The 22,829-nt window shown below is 41.4% G+C and overlaps 1 protein-coding gene across 4 annotated transcripts in view; it reads right to left on the bottom strand.

Annotated features, from left to right (window-relative positions):
- CEP112 (centrosomal protein 112) overlaps positions 1–22,829 on the bottom strand; it is a 154,647-nt gene that overhangs the window by 1,057 nt on the left and 130,761 nt on the right. For 3 of the 4 annotated variants that reach the window (XM_032706504.1, XM_032706506.1, XM_032706508.1), the window contains 2 exons: positions 16,127–16,216; positions 2,695–2,796 (listed from right to left, as the gene is read on the bottom strand). In XM_032706504.1, the coding sequence (XP_032562395.1) occupies positions 2,695–2,796; positions 16,127–16,216 (192 nt within the window). Of the gene's footprint in view, positions 1–243; positions 305–2,694; positions 2,797–16,126; positions 16,217–22,829 lie in introns of all 4 variants that reach the window. The other variant, XM_032706505.1, reaches the window with a different exon arrangement.

The raw sequence follows: 22,829 nt of genomic DNA, 5'->3' as shown, positions 1-22,829 counted from the left end.
ACTGCCTCAATCCTGAACGTGGAGGCAAAGCCCAGACTTGCAATGCACCTGCAGGTTCTCTAATCTTGCTCTAATAGTCCTGACTAAGCACTGGGAAAAAATGCTCTCAGATGCTTGTTTACTGAAAATAAGGATCTTTTCAAACGGCAACCACGTCGCAGCGTTTTAATTAAGCCGTAAAACTTCAAGAAGTGGGATCCACAGGTGTGAAATGCTACGAATGGATCAAAGATAATCCCGTACTTTTTTTGGCGTGTCAGGCGTTCGGGTCTTCCTGGAGGATTCTTTTCTGCAGAAAACTTACCTGTAAAACACATCCCACATGAAAATATGACACAAAACTCCAGATAATATATTTGCTCTCCTTTCATAAAACGTGTTTTTTCTGGTCTCTCTTGCCTAAATAAAATGCAGTAGCTGCACAGGAGAACTAATACTTGATAGAAGACTCTTCTCAGGGCTTCCCTGGTGCTGCTCCAGCTGCCCACTCTCTACTACTTCAGGAACAGAGTCAAACCAGTTGTTAAACCCAGCTGGTGGTACCATATGGGTTATGCAAGGGCTAGGGAGCTCCAGTTCTCCTCTCAGCCCCCATGTGATTCCTGTTCTCTGATCCCTGCCCTTCTGCTCTTGTGATGAAGGTACTCACCTGTTCTCCAAGTGTGGCAAAATGAATATTTATTAATGCACTGCATCCACTGCTGGACATCTCCCCAGGAGCAGACAACCAGGCAGCCTCCTTTATATTTAGCAACATTTGCAGAAAACTTCACCCAAGCCTCGAGTATTTTCTTTTTTTCCCCCCCTGTTTATTTTTATCCCTCGCTCGGTGCTCTTTACCCAGCCCATCCTCTTCATCCTCCTCCAACAATAAATAATCCTGACAGGTGCAGAGATTCCACTGCCCTTCTTGTCTTGATGTTTTTTTTCAAACAGGAATTCCAGCAATTTTCAAAGAGCAGGACACCTGTGCTTCAGAGAGGGCCCAGCTCCCCGAGTGGTCTGCGACGACAGCGTGCTGCTGGAAACACAGCCAGCAGCCAGGAATTTCTGGGAGAGCACCCAGGTTTTTAATGTGTGTGGAGTTACTTTCACCTCCTTTGAAACGCTGTTGCTGCTCTCACAGAAGCCCTGCAGGTGGATATCGGATTCTACCTTTTTTTAACTCATTAAAAGGCGTGGTGTTCTTGTGTTAGCTCAGAGTAATGCTTCCTACCAGGCAGTGCTAATAGTCTCTTTTTAAAGTGTCTTTAAAAATAGCTTTTTACTATCAACTGGAAATAGATTTGGCCCACTAGACCCTTAACTCTTTATTTCCCACAACTTATTTAAATGAGAGAGAGCATCACTTCCAGCAGGGATCCCTTGAGGTGGAAGCAAGAGTGTTTACAACCAAAGTGTTGAAGTTGTGTCACCACCTGCACAGGGAAACGTGAGTTTCCACTATGAAAATTTCCTACTTCCACTGAAGGTGGCCTTTGTCAGGGCAAGTGTCTCATGCAGAGCAAAAAATGTTAAGGAATAACCCTTATGCGTTGCAAAGAGGAAAAAAAAAGGGGGGGGGAAAAACCCCAAATACTTTAAATTACCAAAAATCTCCACAGGGAGACATTGCATAGGAAAGGGAAATGGAGAGTTTATAGATCAATAATTTCTTGAATGGTCCTGAAAATTGGTATAAGGGGTGTGCTGGTGCTGAGCCCAAACTTGTCCAGTGTGTCCTCAGGGCTCCTGCTCTTCCCACAGCTCCCGGCAGCTCTGAGTCACCAGCTCTGCTCTGTCCCTCAGTTCTTCCCTCCAACCAGGAAAGATCCCAACTCCTGGTCCTTCCCAGCACATTGAAATGCACAGTCCTGCACTGGCCATATGTGAGCACTGACAGTGTTTTCCTTGGATTCCCATTATCCCCCAGCTATGACCACCCTTCTTTATTGCTCTTTATCCTTCCTCATGTGAGGTCAGGCAATGATGACATTTTGTTTTCTTCCAGCTCCCAATGCACTGAGCAGAAAAGCACCAAATAACTTCTGTGGGAACCATGTGCAAGAAACACACCCAATTAATCAGCTGTTCCCTATTTCCAGTGACATTTGGATATTCCTATTAGCCAATTTAATGGTCTATTGCATATAAATCACATTGATTCTGCATTACTCTAGAAGAGCTTGTGGTTTGCAATATTAAAGGCAAAACATTACAGATGTCTATTAGGGCCTCTTTGGAGAGGAAAATGCAGAAATACCGCAATGAACATTTGGACTAATATCTTATAAGAAATATAATTTGTATTATTATATAGGCTGCAAAGAAAGTAAAATTATTTCTAATCCTCTTCTGCACCCTTTATAGGCAACAGTTAAGTGATTCCTGCAGGAGAAACAGGGTAAGGAGGATGAAAGTTAACTGTGTGCTATATTTAAAAGGTTGAGATATAAATCCAAAATACTGAACATCACAATTTTTCCTGGAAAAAAACTGGGATAAGATACAATCTGGTAGCTCTCAAGGTGAGGAAACTGGAGAAGAAAAGCCTTGTGAAAAATGACTGAGTGAGAACCACGTGAGTGCTGCCATATTTTGGTTTTGAGACTCATTCAGTATTTTTGGCCAAATTTTAGATGGTCATAATGTCCTGTCTAGAACAGATGGTTTTAATCCAGTCCAAAAAGTTGAAGGACAATAATAAGAATTTACCTGAGATTTTAAAGATAAAATGGTGTCTTCAAGTTCCTTTTTTGAGGCTGCTGGCATCAGCCCTTTAAGGATTTTTTCATATTCTTCTCGTACATTGATCAACTGTAAGAGAGCAAAAATAAATTTATATATAAATGGCTACTCTTAGATGCTGGAAAGTAACCTTTTTTTTCGCTTCTTTTGCCCAAAGTGGAGTCCAAGTAAACACAGAATTGGGCTATCAAGGGAGAGGAAGGAGAGAAAAAAGAACAGCAAAGACCCCTAAGGAGTAGAAGAGGTAAAAGAGACAAAGAAAGGAAAAAGAAAACATAAGAATAAAAATATATGGAGAGGAAAAAAAAAATGAAAAAAAAAACCAGGAAGGCATTACTTGGGACGTGGCCTGAAGAAGCAATAATCATTCTTAAATCCATTTTAATTAAGCATTTATAGAGACATACACTTTGCAAATTGATAGAAGTTTTCTTTTTGTCTTTGGTATCTGAACCAGGTCACTGGAGAGACATTTGCCCCTTGCTCCCTTAGGCAAGGTGAATTCCTGTTTCCTAGGAACTTTTTTTTACAAAATTTCTCAACTTCCAGGCGCCTTTAAGGATTTGTTTTGATGTTTGTTTGGTTTTTTTAAATTCATCATACAACTATTTTTCACTGCACTTTGTGTCTTCCTCAGCTTCATGGATGCTACGGGACTTTCAGCAAACAGGTTTGAGCATCTTGGACCTGTGGCGAGGCCAGATGTTCACCCCAAAACGAGGAGGACATTTTAGTCCTTCACCTTATTCCACAGATGCTGAGGAAACGGTGTCACGTGAAGAGAGATCAGCTGGAAGGGTTGTGCTTCGTGTCCCTCCAGTGGGGTTGGATTTTGCTGAGTCTTGAGCCAGGATAAGTCCAGAGAGTCTGGTTCAGGTCAGTCCCTCACCCAGGACAAGCTCACACTCCTTGTTAGTCCTTGGCTGAATCAGGGCCTCACATCTGTACTTAACTTCCAATAGGATTAACTGCTTAATTCAAATTAAGCAAGGACTTAGGTGTTTTTCTGGATTAGCAGCTGAATATGTAAATAAAGGATCAAAGGGACTCAATATCAGATTAACTAATAAAATACCTTTAAACTTTCGAATTGAATCCTTTTTTTTTTTCCCCCAATAGTTTACACTCCAACGCCATTTGGGGCTAATTTTTACTTCCCAAATGGTTGAAATCTTACCATTGCAACCACAAACCAAAAAACCTCAGCCTTCAAACCTGGAGAAGGCAGGAGGAGTTCCAAGGAACTCCAGCCTGGAAGGAGCAACACACGCTCCCAACACGTGAGAACCCGGCTCGGAGTTCACCCCCAGCCACCCTCTCACGGGAAAAGCAGCTCCTGCCAAAATCTGCGTCAACAATTATCAATACAAAAGGGATAAAACAATCCCGACGAAACGTTAGGAAAATTCTCTCCGCCCTGAGTCATCCCCCCGACACGGGCAGAGAAATCGCCAAATCTTTATGCAAATGGGCAATTAGAGGCTTTCCTTGGGAACTGCGAGGAAGTGATGCCACTATGCAAATCTAAAGGGAAAAAAAAAAATAAAAAGAGGTGAGACAGGGAACCTTGTTTGAACTCTGCCTGCTATAAGCCAGCGATCGAAATTTATGTTTTTGAAAGCTACGCCAATAAATTTATGCTACTATTTCTATCAAGGCTTCCAAAGTAATGCCTAGGTGCTTTGCCAGGATAAATATTTTCTGAGCCAACAGCTCGTTTGGGTGGGGACCCTGATAGAGAAGAAACATATATTACAGTTGATTCAACATGTTCCATTTATTCTTGGTGAGACGAGACCAGAAACAGGCGGCCAGAGCAGCAAAATGCTTTTATTTCCTAAATTTGGAACAATAAACATCTATTTCATGGGTAAGAGGACCTACATGATCACCTGGCCAATATGTAGATGCAACAAAAATTTTAATACAGCTGTGTGAGGGAAATAAGAATGTTCTAATTGTGCAACAGTTTTCTTGAAACCAGGTCACTGCTTTTAATAGTTTAACCTGTAATTGTCCTTTAAATAAGTGCTTTCACAATGCTGGTAATGTTTGCTATTAACTCTGTAAAGCAGCAAGGGATCATTCCCTTTTGACAGAGGAGTTTCTTGGAAAGCCAGGAAGAAATATGTGCTATGCTTTAAAAAATAGAGATATATTATGGGGTCAGCTGAAAGTGGAGAAAGAAAATGAGAAACAAGCCCTGGTAGCTGCAGCACGGCTTGGGCTCATTCCTTACTCTGTTATAGAGAGAAGACACCTTTTTTTTTTTTTTTTTTTTTTGCAGTGAAACCTGCCCTTTTGGATACAACTCCAATTTGTTGGAGAAGACAAAATATGGCACTTTCAGCTGTGCTCACTAGTAATTGCATCACAATATGATGAAAATAAGTTCCCAGCTGTTTCCTGCCATGTTCTGGTGAACAACCTGCTGGTATTTTCGGCTGAAGTCACTATCAAGGTTTATTGACCCAAGAGATTAAAATAGTGCATGGCAAAAGTCTAAATCACTTCTTATAACCCCAAGTGGGTTGATGGATGCTCATTTTAATGATGGAAGGTTTTTATTTTTTAGCACTTATTTTTGACCAAAGAAAGCTATGTCTGCAGGGATATGTGGGGGTTTTTTGTGCCTTAAAGGGCTTTTTTGTTCTTTTATAGCCTCAAGCTGCCTCCCTAGGATCCACAAATACTGTGTCTCCTCTTGCACTCTTGAGGGATGTTTAAAATTGCAATTCTTCAGCCCTCAGGAGGGCTTTAGTCTGCTGGATGAGGATGGCTCTATTTCATTCACCGTTGTGCTCGTTTTTCTTCAGTCCTGAGAAAGCTTTTTTTTTTTTCTTTTTTTTGGAAATTCATTTCGGTGAGTTGATTTAATCCATGAACCCCCAGGAAGGTTTTATAGCTTTTAATATTAAGCTGCCACACTGGCCTTTGTTTATTCAGGTTGGTGGCTAACATATGAGGTTTTAGAGCTTTGCCATCAATCATCTTTGGTGTCAGCAGCAACAAGGGAAAGCTGAAGCTGCCACATGTAGCTCATGTGTGCTCAGTCACACGATAAATTAGGAAAAAAAAGAAGAGACAAATATTCACACAATTATACAAAGTGATGCCAAAAGCAGGGCAGTTGAAATTTCACAGACTCCCAGTTCATGAAGTTGGGCACTGACCATTCTCAAAGACATAAAAGTTGGGTTTGATGCCCAGAAGAGAAATGTCCAAACCTGAGCTTTCCAAACCAAGCAGTCAGGCCTAACCCAATGCTTATCAAGAGAATCACAGAATTGTTTAGGCTGGAAAAAGCCTTTGGTCCAACCATTAACCCAACACTGCCAAGGGCACCACTAAACCCTGTCCCTCAGCACCACATCTACAAACATCTTAAATCCCTCCAGGGATGGTGGCAGCCACTTCCTCGGGCACTAGTGCAAAATGAGTTTCAATTTTACCACTTCAGGAACTCTTCAGGTGGCACAGTTTAGTTTTGCAGCCACTCATCATCTCTAAAAGCCTCAGAGGGATGTTTGTGGGGCTGGGTTGGAAGCAGTGGGAGCACTGAGGAGGAACAAACCCCACTGACACCTCGCTGGATTCCAGTCACTCCCCTTCCTTTTGGAAAGAAACAACTTAAGCACAACCAGGAGAAACACAACATCTTCAAGATGACCAGATGCATTTTAGCCCATGTGCTGAAAACAGCCTGCAAAGCAGAGGATATTCCAGGTCTCTTCCATGCTCTCCACCAGATCCTGCTGAGGTTCCTGACACCCAGATCTTCCCTCCTTACACCCAGGAGGTCTGTGATGCTGAGTTCACCCAGAACACATTGGCCCTGCTGCAAAATATCTGTCTCAAAAGAAAAAAAATTCAAAAGCCCCAAATAATGGAATCTTCTCCAGATTTCCCAGCTGTAAATGACTTTATCTGAACCAGAGGAGCATAAGGAAACTGCAAAAGAAACTTTGAAGCAAACAGTGCCAAAGCAAATGAAGGCACCACAGAAGAGTTGTTCGAGTTCCTTTAAAAAAAAATAAATCTTGTCTTGAAGGGCATGAACACATTGTGTTTATGTCAGATAAGAATCAAAAGGCAGTTCAATTAACTAGGGCGTTGTGGGTTTTTCAGTTATCTTGATTTCTGCCTGTTTGTAATATTTATGAAGGATAATAATTCCACATGTGCCAGGAAATACTAGGATAGTGACCAAAAGGCATAATTAGGATCATTTAATTGTTATCAAATTTTCTCCATGTTTCAGGGTGAGTAAGATGAGAAAAGTAATTTCCTGTCTCTCTCAAGTCCCTTCCTGCATTATTTAAACAATTGCATGTTATAATGCTGTTTAAAAGAGAAAACTCCTTAAAAAGGTTATGCATCTGTTCTGCAACACACATGAATGGAGACATGAAAGATCTGCTGTAATAAATCTGAAAACAGGTTAGGGTACCAAAAAGGTAAAAATAACTCCTTCAGCCTTAGGCAAATCATTTAATCTCAGAATAAAGTCTCCTCCTTCTAAATGAAGGTAATGATAATAATAATATTGCACAGCTTCATTCAGGTGCTGTGAACACTGCTGAAGGAGTTTTCTGAAAGCACTTTGAAAAGGGCACGTGAAGGACAAATCACTACCAATGCCATCCCAGTTAAAAAAAACCCACCCTAATCAAGAACAGCACCAAAACAAACAAACAAAAAACCCGAAAATGCAAAGAATGATTAATCACTGCTCGTTTGTATCCTCTCTAATTGCAGGGACTCCTCCTTTGCTTCTCAGCACTCCTGAAGTCTAAGTGAGCACAGCTCCACTCCCACAAAACCTCTGTGGGTCCAGATGTGCCCCTTCCTCCCTCAGCCAGCCTGGGACACTCTGGGCAATGTCTAAAACCCAGGAACCAAACCAACCAAAATTGGCAACTTCCTTAAATTTCAGAGCTCTCCGGCTTCTGCTGTAAGAGAAAATTTAACCGGAGCTTGAAATCTGCTGAAAACAATTTTTCCTAACGAGGGATCCAATGATGTATCAATTGTTTCAGTGAAGATCAAGGCCTGAACATTTGTCTTTTCAGAAAATAATCCAGCACAAATATCTGATGCTTTTCAGGCCACATCCTCTCTCCTTTCAGGCAGTGGGAACTTCGGCTCTTGCTGTGCAACGGACGCTGAAATATGGCTCCTCCAGATTTAGAGGAATAGAATGCAATTTGATACAAATGTTCTCAAGTTCTTAAGCAAAGTAATGAACGCCATAAATCCCATGAATTTGGCTCAGCTGAAAACAGTAACCGAGAGAGATCAGCTGAGCAAAGTCATTTTGTCAAGTGAACACCATGTTGCTCTCCACTGAGGAAACACTGCTGGAGCACCTCCCCTGTCCTGACAGTTTCAATAAAACATAAATTGGTGGCATAGACATCCTCTTTGTTTGTCTGTCTTGAGCTAGTAAAGCATCTGAGCGTCCAAAACATTTTTGCCTTGTTGTTTTACTAACCCAGGGGACCTCCAGCCCTGCTGAGCTCCGAGCTCCAAGTCCTTTTTTTTTTTTTCCCCCCCAACCTGCATCCAAGTGGCCTCATTACCTCAGTGGCTTGTATTTCGATATCTTTCTTTTCTTAACCAAGATCTCCCACCTGGAAAATCCTCTGTTTGTAGTTAAGCAATCTGAGTCCCTATAATTCATAGCTGCAAAGGAAGGGAAGGCAGGCAAAGCTTTTTGAAAAAAAAAACCCACCAGTGGGCTGCATATGGCAAGAACAGGATTCTTGGGATTAGGCGAGTTGGAGAGGAATAAAAGCTTTCACTGTCAACACCATGGAACAACCAGGAATGTTGTGGCTAGAAAATTCACGCTGTTCTCTCAACCTCCCCCTCTCCAGGGCTCTGCTATTGTTCCAGCTGGGATTTGGAGGATCCCGGACTTATTTTCTTCTCCTTCCAGATGATTCATTGCCGATGCCATCTTTGTTCCCTGAGCATTATTTCCCTCAGCTCTTGTCAATGCTCTTCATTTATAGGCCCGAGAGGTTGGTGTTGCAGCAGGAGGGTTGTCCCCTCCATGGGGTGATGGTGATGGGGAGGGGACACACCACTGACACCCCCTGACTGGGAGTAACCAAACCCAAACCAGCCCAGCTGCTCCCCAGTGCTGCTGGGCCAAAGCTGAAAACACAGAATCACAGAGAATATTCCGAGTTGGAAGGGACTCACAGGGATCATCCTGTCCAACACATGGGGTTGATTTCTGGCTCAGCCGATTCCTAACGCACTATCAGGGTAGTTCAGTCTGAAATAAAGCAACTCTGACACCAGCGCTGGAACACATTTATGCATTTCAGTTTTACATTCCAGCACATGTTACCTTCCACAGAATCCCTCCCATCCAGGGTGGGAAGGTTCCAATGTCTGGTACAGGAGGTGCTGAGTGCTCACCAATGCCAGCGAGAGCTCCCAAAGCTCAGCAGCAGCAGGATCAGGCTCGAGATCTTCACACTGACTGTGTGAACAAGCAAATCTTTGCAGATAATCATCAAAAACTCCTTTTACGATCACCATGTCCAAGAACCAAAAATCCAATCAGCGTCTCAACGGGAAAACCAGCTGCTAGGTTTGCAGAGGGTTGGGAAGAGCCTGCCCAGCTTTGGGCAGGGCAGGAGACACCACGGCTGCGCTGCCCGGACGGACTTCTGAGGGATGGCACTTGGGGGTGATCAAACTGACAACAAAATACTGCTTCAGAATTTAAATGAAGGTAAAGATCAGCATAAAGTTGGTCTTTTCCAGTCTTTTTCTGCTCCATCCAAGTCCCCTCATCACTTAGAAAAAGAGAGTGGGACAGTTCACTAATTGAACAGGCACCGCCGGGAGCCCACTCTGGAGATGAGGTGCCTCTGCTCTGCTCTTCTGTCATCTGCTGGCTCCTCCATCCATTTCCATTTCTCCTTTTTTTTGGATTCCCTGCTTTAAGTACCAGCCTCTCTGTCCCTTGTAGTCCTACTTTAAGTGCTTCTGAAAGAACAAAACCCCCTTAATTGATAATATGCAAGCAAACCACAGACGCTCTCAAATGAGGTGCTGCTCTCTTAAAAGAAAGATCTTTTTCTCATTCACTATTATTTAAGACAAAGAGCAAGAAAACTGACATTTTAAAATGCTCTCTAATTCCTCCACACTGGCATATGTTTCTATTCTCTTTTGGTAACCATTCTCTTTTTCCTTTTAACTCGTCGTTCTGTACTTTCTGTTTGCTGCCTTTCTCCAGCTGGCCACCTCATTCCAATAATTCATTCTCTTCTATAAAGTAGGTGTATATTTGTGTATTTTCCAGTTGTGCCTGATTACCAAAGCTAACATTTGATCACTGACTTCCACACGTACATCATCATCTCCGACGCTTTTCCCTTTGACAGTTGCACAGTTGGTGAGAGCCTTCTCTCCCGCAGTTCCTGCCATATGGAGCTCCTGGGAACTTTCAACTCCATTGATTTCCAGCTCCTTTCAAATCCCACCTGCAAAGCTGTTTTTCTGTGCTCGAATCTCAGCTTCTGTCTCCTTCTGCTAATCTGAAACTTCTCGCTGTACAGAAACATTTCCTATATTCATTTTAATTCTCTTTCCTTTCACAGGCAGCCATTAAAGAAAATGCTAGACAAAATATCAAATGTGCCAAATGTAAAATTCTGATTTATTCTAACAATCCCAGTCTTAATTAAAAAACGGGGGGCCACCTTTGCATCAAAGTGATTAATGAATACATCAATGGACTTGTGTATATGGTGAGCACAAACCACTGTAAAAAGTGGTAGAATTGGGCTCCAAATAATGTCTGTGGTCATTTTATTGTACCTAAACCCATGTCCTATCCCTGGAAGTGTTCAAGGCCAAGTAGAATATGCTTGGAGAAATCTGGTCTAGTGGAAGGTGTCCCTGCCCATGCCTGCCCATGGCAAGGGGCTGGAACTGGTTGTTCTTTAAGGTCCCTTCCAACCCAAACCATTCTATGAAGTCAACGTTGCCATACACCTATAGAGGCACCTATATCCATGAAAGGTATCTTACAGAGATATAACCAGGATCAGCCTGATCCTTCCCCATCAGCCTCTGTTGGGAAGGCTGAAAAGGGACTCAAAACACCCTCAGAACTCGATGCTGTGGTCAGTGTGCACCAAACAGCCAGAGCAATGTTCTCACACTCACATCCCATTCTTCACTGTTCCTCTGTGGCTCTCCAACATCTTCTTTTGAGTAGAAATATTTTAAATTTGAAATTTATCCATTATAAGTAGTTAGAAAAGAAATCTTCTATTGTGCAGATGTGGAACCATCCAATTTTCAGGTGTCAGCCTGTGGGGAGCTACATCCCTCTGCCTGTTGGCTCCTACATCTTTCACAGCATATGAAATGTTTTATGGGAGGAAAACAGCTGGAATACATGGATCCCTCCTGACCCCAGTGCTGGGGGGTGTCAGCAGAGCAATGGATGGAGGAGATGACAGAAGGTCCCTCCTCAGCCTCCCAGAACTGCAGGAAAACCAACACTCTTCAAACCCACCCTCTCTGATGGGTGCTGGTCACACACAGAAACTGCAGGGAAACCATTTCAACGTGACAAACATTCGGTGTTGCTGCTCTTGAAAGTCACAGTGGAAATTTCTTTCAGGTTCTCCCTCTCTTCCCCATGGCCCCAGAGGCTTCTCCCTGTGAATCCCTGCTGTGGTTACCATCGCTCACATCCACACTGAGCTTCCTTCCCACTTCTGTGGGAGCAGGAATGGGTCTCTGGGGGAGAAAATCTGGAAGCGTTTCAGCAACGTGGGTCGAAGCAAGCAGAGCAAACAGCAGGATTTCCTCACCACCTCCACTCCAAGACTTCTTGGTTCTCAAGTTTCCAAAGTGCTCCTCGGCCTGGTGAAACAAAGGCTGCCTCCATCCTCCTCACCTGCAGCTGGACACAAAGCCAACCTGGACTTTTAAATACAGAGCTTATTTGTCTGATTTTGGGTGACTGAGGAAGTCTGGAAATTCAAGGCAGGGGCCTCAGATTGTCACCCGATGGCATTTAAAACATTTTGATACCTTTAAAAATCGTAGAATTACAGGATGTTTTGGGTTGGAAGTGACTTTAGAGATCATCTCATTCCAATCCTGCTGCCACAGGCAGGGACACCTTCCACTAGGTAATGTTTCTGAAAAGAAATATGGACCAAAAGCCCTAAACTAAAGGGATAATAGTACTCAAGTGTTCCAGCCATCAGATTAAGAACTACTTGGGACTCACGCCATGGACATCAGAGTATGCTGCTCATCTGTGTCTCACTGATTCCTTGCTCACAGCTCCACAAATCCTCTGGCAAGCAGCTCTATTCCCAGCAAGGAGAAGGTGTGGCAAACCTTAGAAGTTCTCTGTGCTACACAGCAACTAAAATTTCAGAAGGATGCATCACGGCATTCATCTGAGAACAAATATATTTAGTTGGCATGGAAACAGTAAGTTGGGCTGAGTGTGGTAAATATCCAGCAGTCATGAAAAATCAAGCAAGTCAGGATAATAAACATTAAAAATGAACACTGGCTGAATGCTTTTGAATCATGGCTCTTTTACAATTATCACTCCTGTTTTCACTTGAACATGAGTGAAATCCACTTAAATTAAGCTGTTCCATTTTATGCCAAATACTTCTACAACATCCTCATTCAGATAACTCCTTTCTCCCTTCTTTATAATCTATTTGAGGAAAAAGAAATTAAAGGGCTGGAAACCCCCATTGCTATTCTCCCTCATTTCCTCAGCAATATTAATCAATTGAACATAATTGATTTTCTGTCTCAGAGAATCTCTCTCCTTTAAGACTATTTATGAGTTGACTGCTTGAATGAGTATGGTTTGAGTATCTATAATGTTGCTACTTCAGTTTTTTGCAAACACAAAGAACTTTTCCCCCTCTGTTATCCCCAAATTTACATCATACTCAATCTACCCCATAGCTAAAACATTAGAACAAGGAATGAAAGAATAGGGGTTTTTTTCTGAGAAAATTCTTGCTTGTATTTCTCAAAAGAGAAATTCTTGCAGCTTTTCAGTAAACTGAGTTGGGGTGATTACCCCTCCAAAAAAGGGAATTTGAAGTTAAACTAGGTATGTTAAAGAAATCTAGGGAGTAAAGCAAAAAGATCACCACCATCAATTTTTACACAGGCCTCAATTCAGCAAAATTTGTTGCACATGCCTAAATTCCTGAATTCATTAAGGACATGCTTAAGCTCTCAGTGATGTGTGTCATTTTTAATTACACACTCACAGTATGTAAAGTCTCCTGTATGAACAACTGAGATTTTTTTAACTGTGACTGACAAATGCACAAAGCCATTGGACTTAAGAGAAACATTTTTAGTAGGATGAAAGATATTTCTGTCGGAATTAGATCCAGACATGTATCAGGGACAACCAAGGGATACACTCACCCCAAGAGGACATGATAAGGAACACAACTTAAATGGGATCACTTGACAGAAAGCTGATATCCAGAGCTATGTAGGACTGAGATATAATGCTGCTTTTAAAGGAAATGGTTTGGACACACCCAAATTTCCTAGAAACCTTCCCAGACTGTTTTAATGGTCTTGGGACTATAAATTAAAAAAAAAAAAAAAAAAGTGAGTTACACTTCATTTGCTGCCAGTTTGCCACTTTCCACGAATACAATTATATGTCTCAAAAAGGTGAACATCTAAATTTTGAAGGAAACATCCAACAGTTTGACATGGGGAAAGATGATACAGCTCTGAGACTGCAACCCTAAGTGCAGCATTATTGAACAAATGGATCATTGTCCTGGAACACCAGGACAGAGATAGGACAACATTTATGGAAAAGATAAAATTATTTAGGCTACTCAAAGTGGGAGAAATCCCCAGCACTTTTGACAAACGTGACTGGAACTCATCGTCCAGAGAACCACTGGTGAGACAACACAGATACAACGTGATTGCACCTACTCACACTGAAAGGGGACAGCAAAAGTAAAGAGGAGAAAACACAAGTTCAGCCAAGAACATGAAGTATGGGAGTGGAAAAGCTCCATAAAAACAACTGCTGCTCTCCAACTGCAGCGCCACACTCGGCTCTGCACAGACAGAGTCCAACGCATTTTCCCCCCTTTATTTATGGGACAGTTTGTCTCTGTCTCTCTGGATAATTATAATAATGAAAGGTTAAGTCTGTGTGATCACCAGAGGGTCACTGTAACAAAGAGTTAAAGCTCTGCAGCTCTGTCAGTCACTCTTCAGAGACTGAAGAGTTATAAGGACATTGCACTGAAAAAACAGCCAACATGGAGCACCAAGATACCACCCAACAAGCCATAACGAGAAACAGCTTTTTATTTTTAATTAAAAGCACAACAAGATGTTTTTTCATGTCTCATTCATTTGTTTGTTGTTGTTATAGAATCAAAACACAAGATTTTTCCTTTTAATGAAAAACAGAAGCTGTTTAACCCTCTCTCCTCCTTATTTATAGACATGTAAAAGCTCGGGAAAGTGGCTTTTGTAACAGTGCCAGCACAAATCTCCATGTTTTATGCAGTTCTGATTCAGGCAATCTTTGGTAAAAGCAGAAAACAAGTTACTGCCTTGAATATTTCAACTCCCTGATCGGCTGATGAGTCGTTAACTACTGTTAACACTTGATGAACATGTTTACAGGTGCCCTGGCCAAACATAATCACTGGAAACTTGTCAGAGCCCTCGTTTTTGCATTTTTCCTCTGGAGAGATAAGCAGAACTAATGAATTAACGAGTCACCGAGAAGACACATTAACAACTTTCAAAATGTTTGTCTACAAAACAGACCAAAGCCACCTAAACAAAACCATCCTCAGTGGCTCCAGCTCTGAATTCCATGGATGAATGGCAGAGCCAAGATCACTGATGAACTTGGACATGAGTGTTACCAAACTCTGACAACACCACCTTGCATGAGAAGCTCAGAGATGGACAGTAAACTGTAATTTAAATAATGTTTCTGTTCTATTATACTGGGGACCAACATGTTACTGGCTGAGCTAGTCCTTCATTAATTTAGTGTGGACAGGATAGTTCTGTAGGTTGGTTTGGAGCAGATGCTGAGGAAGAGAAAACCCTGAAGGCAGAAAGGGGGGACCACCCTGTGGATCTGCATGTCAGGCCTTCTACCTCTGTATTTCACAAGTCATTTTTTTTTTGTTTCTTCTTCTGGATCCTCTCTCAAAATGGGTCAGAAAACATCAAAGAAAAACATAAAAAATGGAGAGATTTGGAAGAGGATGTCTCTCATGTGCAGCCAATGCTCTTCCCTGGGAAGGACAAGTATGTCTTAAAGAGCTAATTGTCCTCCTCCTTTTCCAGGAGACTCTGAAGCCAAAATGCAAGGCTTGTTGGCCAACTCACTCACTACACCAAATTCCTCATCAGCTAAAGATGAACCTGGCCCAACATCTGGATTTGAGAGGCAGAGGGGAAAGAGAATGGAACAGTTAATTACTGACACTCCAGAAATATGTGAATGTGAAAGAGGATTCCCATGTGCAAGTAGGACAGCAACAACCATGGAAAAAATATATGAAATTCATGACCATTAATCTTCTACAACCACCCCAACTTATTATTCCTGCAGGTATGGAGTTAGAAATGCTTTATATAGGATATAAGCTATTGATACTGTTTACTCAGCACCAAATAAAGTTCTCAAATGCTGAAAAACCTGATTTATATTAGAAATCTATGAAGTCCTATCTGATTCAGACATTCATCACCTGTATACTTGCCTGACTATTTCAATTAAATCTGGTTTGAATGCAGATCATTGACCTTCTGTTCCAAAACTAGTCTGTAAACAACATACACTATTTTGCTCAAAGCACATTAAATCTCTGATTCCACTGAAAGTGTCCAGAAAAATTTCAGCACTATTAATCATATGAAATTGTTTACAGACAACATGTTAGGACAATGAATACAGAAGATCAGGAATAAAGATTATTTTTAGCTCAGATACCCATCCAATTATAATTCTCTTCATACAAACCATTAAACAACAGGTTTGAATAGTCTCAGAAACCTCTATTAAAACAGCACAGCCAGTTGAAAATAGTCAGTACAAAATAAATGCATCATTTAGCAGCCAGAAAAGCTGAAATACCAACTTGCAACAGAGAGCAGGAGATAAGCATTTGCCTGAAGGGTTCAGACAGTTTAATTCTCTTTTATTACCAACAAAACAGAAAAGAAAGCCGGCTGAAAAATCTGCAGGGAAATATGTGCCTTTTTTTTTTTTTTTTTTGCTTTGAAGGAAGGTATTATTTTTAACCACAGAACCTCCTTGCCCAAGGGAAGAGGATGAGGAGGGGGCAGCACCCAGTACCTGCTCCTGGGCCTTCAGCTCGTGGCGCTGCAGGTTCCTCTCGGCCGCGTACACCTGACTGCGGTAACTCTCCAGCTCCTCCTGCAAGGCCTGCAACGACACCAAGGGATGCAAAACACACCCTGAGAAACATGGGATGGCAGGAAAAACTCACTGGTCATGTCATTCCACCAGCTGATCAATAAAGTGGTGCACGGTGAGGGTGAGTTCCCAGCAGGACTCGGTGCTGGGAGGTGACAGAGTCACTCTGGCCACTCACTGAGTCGATCTGCACAGGTAGGACCATTGAGTGAACAGTAGTTATGTCTTAATAGTTCCACTTTATTATAATCTGCAAGTATTCATACTAAAAGCATAATAAATACCCTCAATAACTGGGAGATAAATGGAAGCACTGCAATTGCAACCACGGCATTTGCAAATGTCTCAGAGTTTTGCTGTCGTCTTGTTGAACCCAGGGACAGTTTTGCAGTGTACCAATAATTTTGCCTTTAAGCCAGAAGAACAATCCTCTCTCTGGAAAACAATGCCTGGAATTTGCAGAGAAAATGTATTCCATATTCCTGAAATGGGATGCTGGCCGAGACGAGGGGCTCCCCTCCCGCCCCGCAGTCAAGTCTAGCATCTGATCTACAAATGAGTATAAATGGCAGTGAATAAAAGGAACATTATGATCATGTCACTTTACCACAACTATCCAATCTTTATTTAGTTCAGAAGTAATCGCTTCTAAACCAAGCCCATAAAATGCATGGACAAATTTATTTTGTCATTATTGTTCTTCTTATATATTTATTTTTATTACAGCAGTCACTCGGGGCCTTGATCTTTTTGTTATATGCTTAACAAAGGAACAGCGTGCCCTAAGGAACTGATAGTCTATGTTATTTCTAACAGATACACACCAAACAAACAATACAAAGTTTCAAAGATATTTTTTTTTTTTTGGAAGTTTCCTACTCATTGTTGGATGTTTGAATACACGCTTAACATTTACTTACACATTTACTGAAAGCTTAGTGATGTTGTCAGCTTGAATAAAGGCATTGTTAACTGCAAGTGCTGACTCGAGGCAAAGTGCACAATGTGGAGGGGGGATTGACACCAACACAGAGGCGGCTGCAGCCTCAGAAAGGGAGTATTTTGAGTTATCTTTTGTATGGCAGGAAATGGGGGCATTGATACCCATCAGCTGGGAGAGGCAGGGCTGGACCTGGGAAGGGGCTTGTGCTGGAGATATGCCACTGAGGGAGCCTCCAGTGCTGCTTTTTAAAAAGCTGAGCTGCACCCTTGAATCACAGACTCACAAAATTATTAAGGCTGGAAAAAACCTCCAAAATCAAGCCCAACCTTTGACCAATCCCACCATGTCCACTAAGCCATATCCCAAAATGCCACATCTGCTCGTTTTTTGAACACATCCAGGGCTGAGGACTCCACCACTTCCCTGGGCAGCCCCTTCCAACGCTTGACCAGTCTTCCAGTGAAGAAATTTTCCCTAATATCCAACCTGACCCTCCCCTGGTGCCCCTGCCTCTCCCTTGAGAGGACACACCAATGAGCCCACGGACTCAGGGCACTTTGCAGAACACACCACGTGGTTGACGTTTGCTTCCTCCAAGCAGAACACCCCTGAATAACTCAGGATCATTAAAAGTACTCGTGGGGCAAAGATGTAACAGGAAAAAAAAGCCTTGCTCTTTTCCACAGCACCGAAATACTGTCCTCTCCAATAATTTACAGGATAGAATTGCTATTGAGATAAGAGGACGAGTTACGATAGATCTTGCACGCTGTTTTGAAGTGATGCCAGACATCAACTTTAAGGTCTTATAGCTGTAAGACTATTACATGTTCTGATGCCAAAAATTGTAACCAGACCCAAGCACAAACTTCAAATCTGCCCAGGGACTTTTATGCTATCGCAGCTTCTGAGCAGTGTTGAAATCCAGGCTTTGAATGTACAACCTGTGTCCAATACTCAACAAGCCTTGTAGTACCAGGAATTTGCATTAACATAATGAAATATATGTGGGAATTATGTGGGAATTGCAGGCTTTTTTGTTTTCTTTTTGTACATCTGATCTCGTGAGGTAAAACACAAACAAGCACACTTGGATTTAAAAACTAAAATGAGCAGGTCACGCAGTGTAGAAATGCAATAAGGAGAGGGGTCATTCCATGTATCAGAAATATCACCAAAAACCCAATTAATTTGACAAAAGTGCTGCCATAAGCCCAAAATGTCCAGACATAACCAGTCCAGGATGACTCTCAGGAACATTCCTGCAGCATGTTTTGGATAAACTACAAAGTATGCCCCATCTTCCCCTGCTATTTCAGGATCAGCTTTTAACAGTGAAAAATAAGGAGGGAGGGAACCTTGCCCCACATCAGTCATCCTTCCCTTGGTTCAAGAGCAAGTTTGACTCTGTCACAGGACTTTGAAGTCGGTCAAGAGATGGGATGGGTATGTCCAAATGTATGTGTTTACATACAAACATATCTGTGCCCAAGAACAGATTTATATCACACAGATCTGCAAGTCCTGAGCACAAAACAGGATCTCTGATTGTTCCTGCTCAAAGACAGCAACCACATGGTGGCAAAGAGAACTGGTGCCCTGCTCTTTCCCTCCCTTCACCTCTCCCTTTTTACTTTTCTTCTTTACAACAAACATGCTCTTCAGAGGATAATATGAGCAGTTCCTTTATAAATCTTGAGGGTTTGCAATGCATCTGCAAGTGATTTCATTTGGGAAATACAGATAACACAGCCTTTGTTAGGCTCACCTACCCGAGATGGTGTTTGCCAGCACAGAGCACACGTGTTTTATTTCATTACGAGGGCAGAAAATGTCTTAAATTTAGAAATAAGGTATTTTTACTATGGCATGTAAGTGTAGCAAACTATCAAGTCTTACAGTCATCCATTCACCAGTTGTCCAGACCAGAAAATACTATGAGCTCACAGACTTTTCCAATCACACCATAACTGCCTGTTGGCAGGTTTTGTACTGGCAAAAAAAAAATGGCAAAAAAAACCCCCCAACTAACTCCTCAGATCAATCACAAATACTTCTAACTAGACACTTTTTGGCCTATTGCTGCATTGCACACATTCCATGAGTAATTAATGTTCATTTGGCTATTCCAGCTTTTCTATCAGCACAATGACAGGAAAAGTAAAACCAAAAGATCAGCATTTGACCAAGGCCGTGCCAAAAAGAAAAAGTAACATCAAAATCTCAGGGTTGCTGTAGATTCCTGCGTATGATTAAGCCCTGAAAAGAGTAATTAGAACTAAGCAAGCTTGTTGCCCATTAATTTCCTAGGAGGAATTATGATGGATGTCACGGATAATGCACCTTTTTAGAGATCCCATTGAAAGTTCTCTCTATGGTCAAAAAGCTTCATATGCAGTGGGCAGAGCCTGAATGCTGATGGCTATTCCTGAAGCTCCCAGCACCCCCAAATCTTCTTCTGAATCAGACAGGGAAGCTTTTGCCACGTAGAAAACTCTTACAAACAGAAAAGAACTTACAGGTACATCCCAGAACATCTCTTTTGTAAAACTAACCAATGTTTTGTTCTGTTTAGAAATGCATTTTTTTATTCTACAGCTTCAAAGTGTCACTTTTTGCCCAAAGACTAACAGAACTTATGATTAATAACTGCTGAGATGAAGAAAAAGGGATTAAAAAATAAAAGTCCAGGCCAATTTTTAAGCATCGGAGGCTTTTTTTTTTCCCCTGAATGGAAACCAAAACTTATTTAGTTAAATTTTTCCAGGTACAGAATGAATCCCTGTCCCTCAGCTGTGCTAAGTTGACTTGCATCACTGTTACACAGTATTTTTTTTTTCAGTTAAACGGGCTTTCAAATGCCATGTAAACATGTTTGCTGTTGAATGGCTACACCATACCTGACCTTGGAAGTGCTTTGTGTTGGCCAGAGAACAAAGAAATGAAATGTTTTGCTTTCCAGCCCAGATATCCTACACTTTGAAAAGCCCTTAAAAATGTAAATGAGATAATAAGCTCCACTGCAACAATGTGGGTGAATTACAGCTGTAGAAAGGGCACATTCATTTGATTTATTCCTAAAAATGGAAAGGATCCTAAAATAAAATCATATTGTTTTGGTCGCACGCAGCACTGAGAGGCACGAGAAGGATGGAAGAGAAGAGTCATGGCCTGGAGAACACACCACTGGAATATTGCAGGCAGATTTTGGGACCTGAAGTGGAGTTTGTGGATGAGTCCATCACAGTCACTGTGGTGCAGGAGACGTTGGGGACCAGCTGATGTGGAAGCAGAAAGGAACGTCCCAAACTGCATCACTGGGTAGGCACTTTCCCCCTCCTATTATTCCATTCTGGGTTGATTATCACCAGCAAAAGGTTTAATGAAGTTTATTTCGACCCCAACTCTGCTCATGGGAGGCTGGAGCCCTTTGGAGACACGTGGAGCTGGTGCACGTGGAGTTGGGAGTGGGGTGGTGGGATGATGCAGAGGACCAGAGGAATTCAGAGGGACACCTGGGGGAGACTGAGGCTGTGAAAAAGGGTGTTTTATAAAAAAAAAAATCCAACTTGTAAAGCATATACTTTTGACAAGGAGCCCTAGAGAGACAAAAAGGTACGATGGCAGCATGACAAAATCTCTAATCGAGGCAGGAATTAACTTTTGGTGTTTGTTGCAGGGCTTAACCTAAATCAGCTAAAAGCTGGGAAGAGAAAGAGTCCTAAGAACCACAGGAACAAGTATGAACTGGGAATGTAGGAAGGATTTAGTCTCTAATATATGATTTGATTATCCTTTAACCACAGGACATTTTTTTAAAAAGGGTTGGATTCCCCGAAACAAAATTCAGTTCTGAAGAATTACATAAATAGAAATAATTAATATTTTTAGTTTCTTGCTATTGATTATTACTGTGAAGACACTGTATTTACAAATAATGATGTTTTGCTTCTTCAACCTGAAATAATTTCCTATTTTTGGTGTGCACCTGAGAGTAGACAGGACTTGATTCCTGATTCCATCACACCAATGGCAAGTCTGGGGTCACAATCATTTACCTCTCTAGTCTGAGGGTTAAATAAATACGTGATAATTACAAAGGAAGGAAAATTTTCTAAAAAACATTAAATACCAATGTATTTTCACTTTGAAACAGAGAATGCCAGCAGGAAAGTTGCTGCTCAACCTGATCAGATCATGCCAGATAATGGCAGAGTCTTTTTCTGATATCAATATATAATTATATACATATATATATTTATATATATATATACCAGCAACTCCACACACATGGATGTGCATCTGCATCAAGAAAAGCCCTCAATATTTATGACCAGTGCAGAGTAAAGCTGCAACTAAAGGTAGTAAGAGTTAGCACTTTTCATCTTCAAAGAATTTTTCAAATGTTACCAAATTAATATAATTAGTTAATGAAAGATGCAGTAATAAAAGCTACCATAATTACCTACTGTAGTCTTAATTATCTCCTTACTAATGCCCACAGAAGAAGGCTTCCACTTTACATCCTCAAAACATGTGCCAAGAATAATTCTGAATACAGGCCTCTCTTTAAGTGCCTTCTAAATTCAAATTACATCCATTGATGTGTCTTCTCTCCCCGTTCATGAGAAGAAAACCTCTGGAACTTTGGGGGGAAAAAAAAAAAGCCATGTGAATGTTAATAAAAATTAAAGCAAATTTAGTTCCAGGAATACATATGGAGATGCTTTAAAATGTTGTCATTAAAACACTCAATCTTCAGCACCTTTATCTCTCCTTGAAGGTGGAATTATGGGCTGTCTGGGCAAAAACTTCTCCTTTACACTAGGTGGTCTCACAATTCAGAACCAGACACAACTCTATCCAAAGGAAGCAGGCCAAGAATCCCACCAGAATTTATCACAGAATTTTCAAAGTAATCATTACTTTTGCTACAATATTTTACGTAAATACATTTTTATGGGCTTGCTACAGCCATAAATAAATTGGGCAAGTATATCCACGAAGAGCACTGATGCAATGCCACGAGTCAGAGCAAAGCAAGGGCATTTTAAAAAGTGAAATGCTGATGTTTGAGCCAAATTTTTGGTGCATCCTCAACGCTTTTTGGGTTTTCCTGGAGCGTTTGCCCACTGACACTGCTCTCCAGCAGCAAACCTCTGCACTCCAAGGTCTCTCTTGTTTTTGGTGTAAAGCAAAGGAAATCTTCTGGTTTTAACCTAATACATATGTCTGCTGTTCACATATGGCAAAATTCCTTTCTGGTGGGAACTTTTTTGCTGTTGTTGCAACACACTATATATCCAAGAAGTCTCCTTTGATGTTGAACTATTGCTCCACTACTCATTATGCTACTGATTCAATATGAAAGGCCAAATTTCTGTGGTTTCTGTTAAAACAATAGCTTTGTTTTTGCAAACAAAGTTTTCCACAACCTACATGCAGGGGCCAGCATCACTGCACCAGAACAGAAAATCTATTATTTTAGACTGAAAATAGTTAGGCTGTTTAATAACACAAATTATTCTTCTGTCCTATAGGTACATTACAATTACTGTTATGACTGTAGAGAGTATTTATGCTTTATTGCTCCTCAGGAACAGAAATTAAAACACCTGAAGCAATATTTGACATCTCTCCTTCCTATTTTATTTTGCTTTTCACTGACCTCCCAGCCTG

This window comes from Chiroxiphia lanceolata, chromosome 19 (assembly GCF_009829145.1).
Source record: "Chiroxiphia lanceolata isolate bChiLan1 chromosome 19, bChiLan1.pri, whole genome shotgun sequence".
Classification (NCBI taxonomy): domain Eukaryota; kingdom Metazoa; phylum Chordata; class Aves; order Passeriformes; family Pipridae; genus Chiroxiphia; species Chiroxiphia lanceolata.
This window is presented reverse-complemented; position numbering and strand designations above follow the sequence as displayed.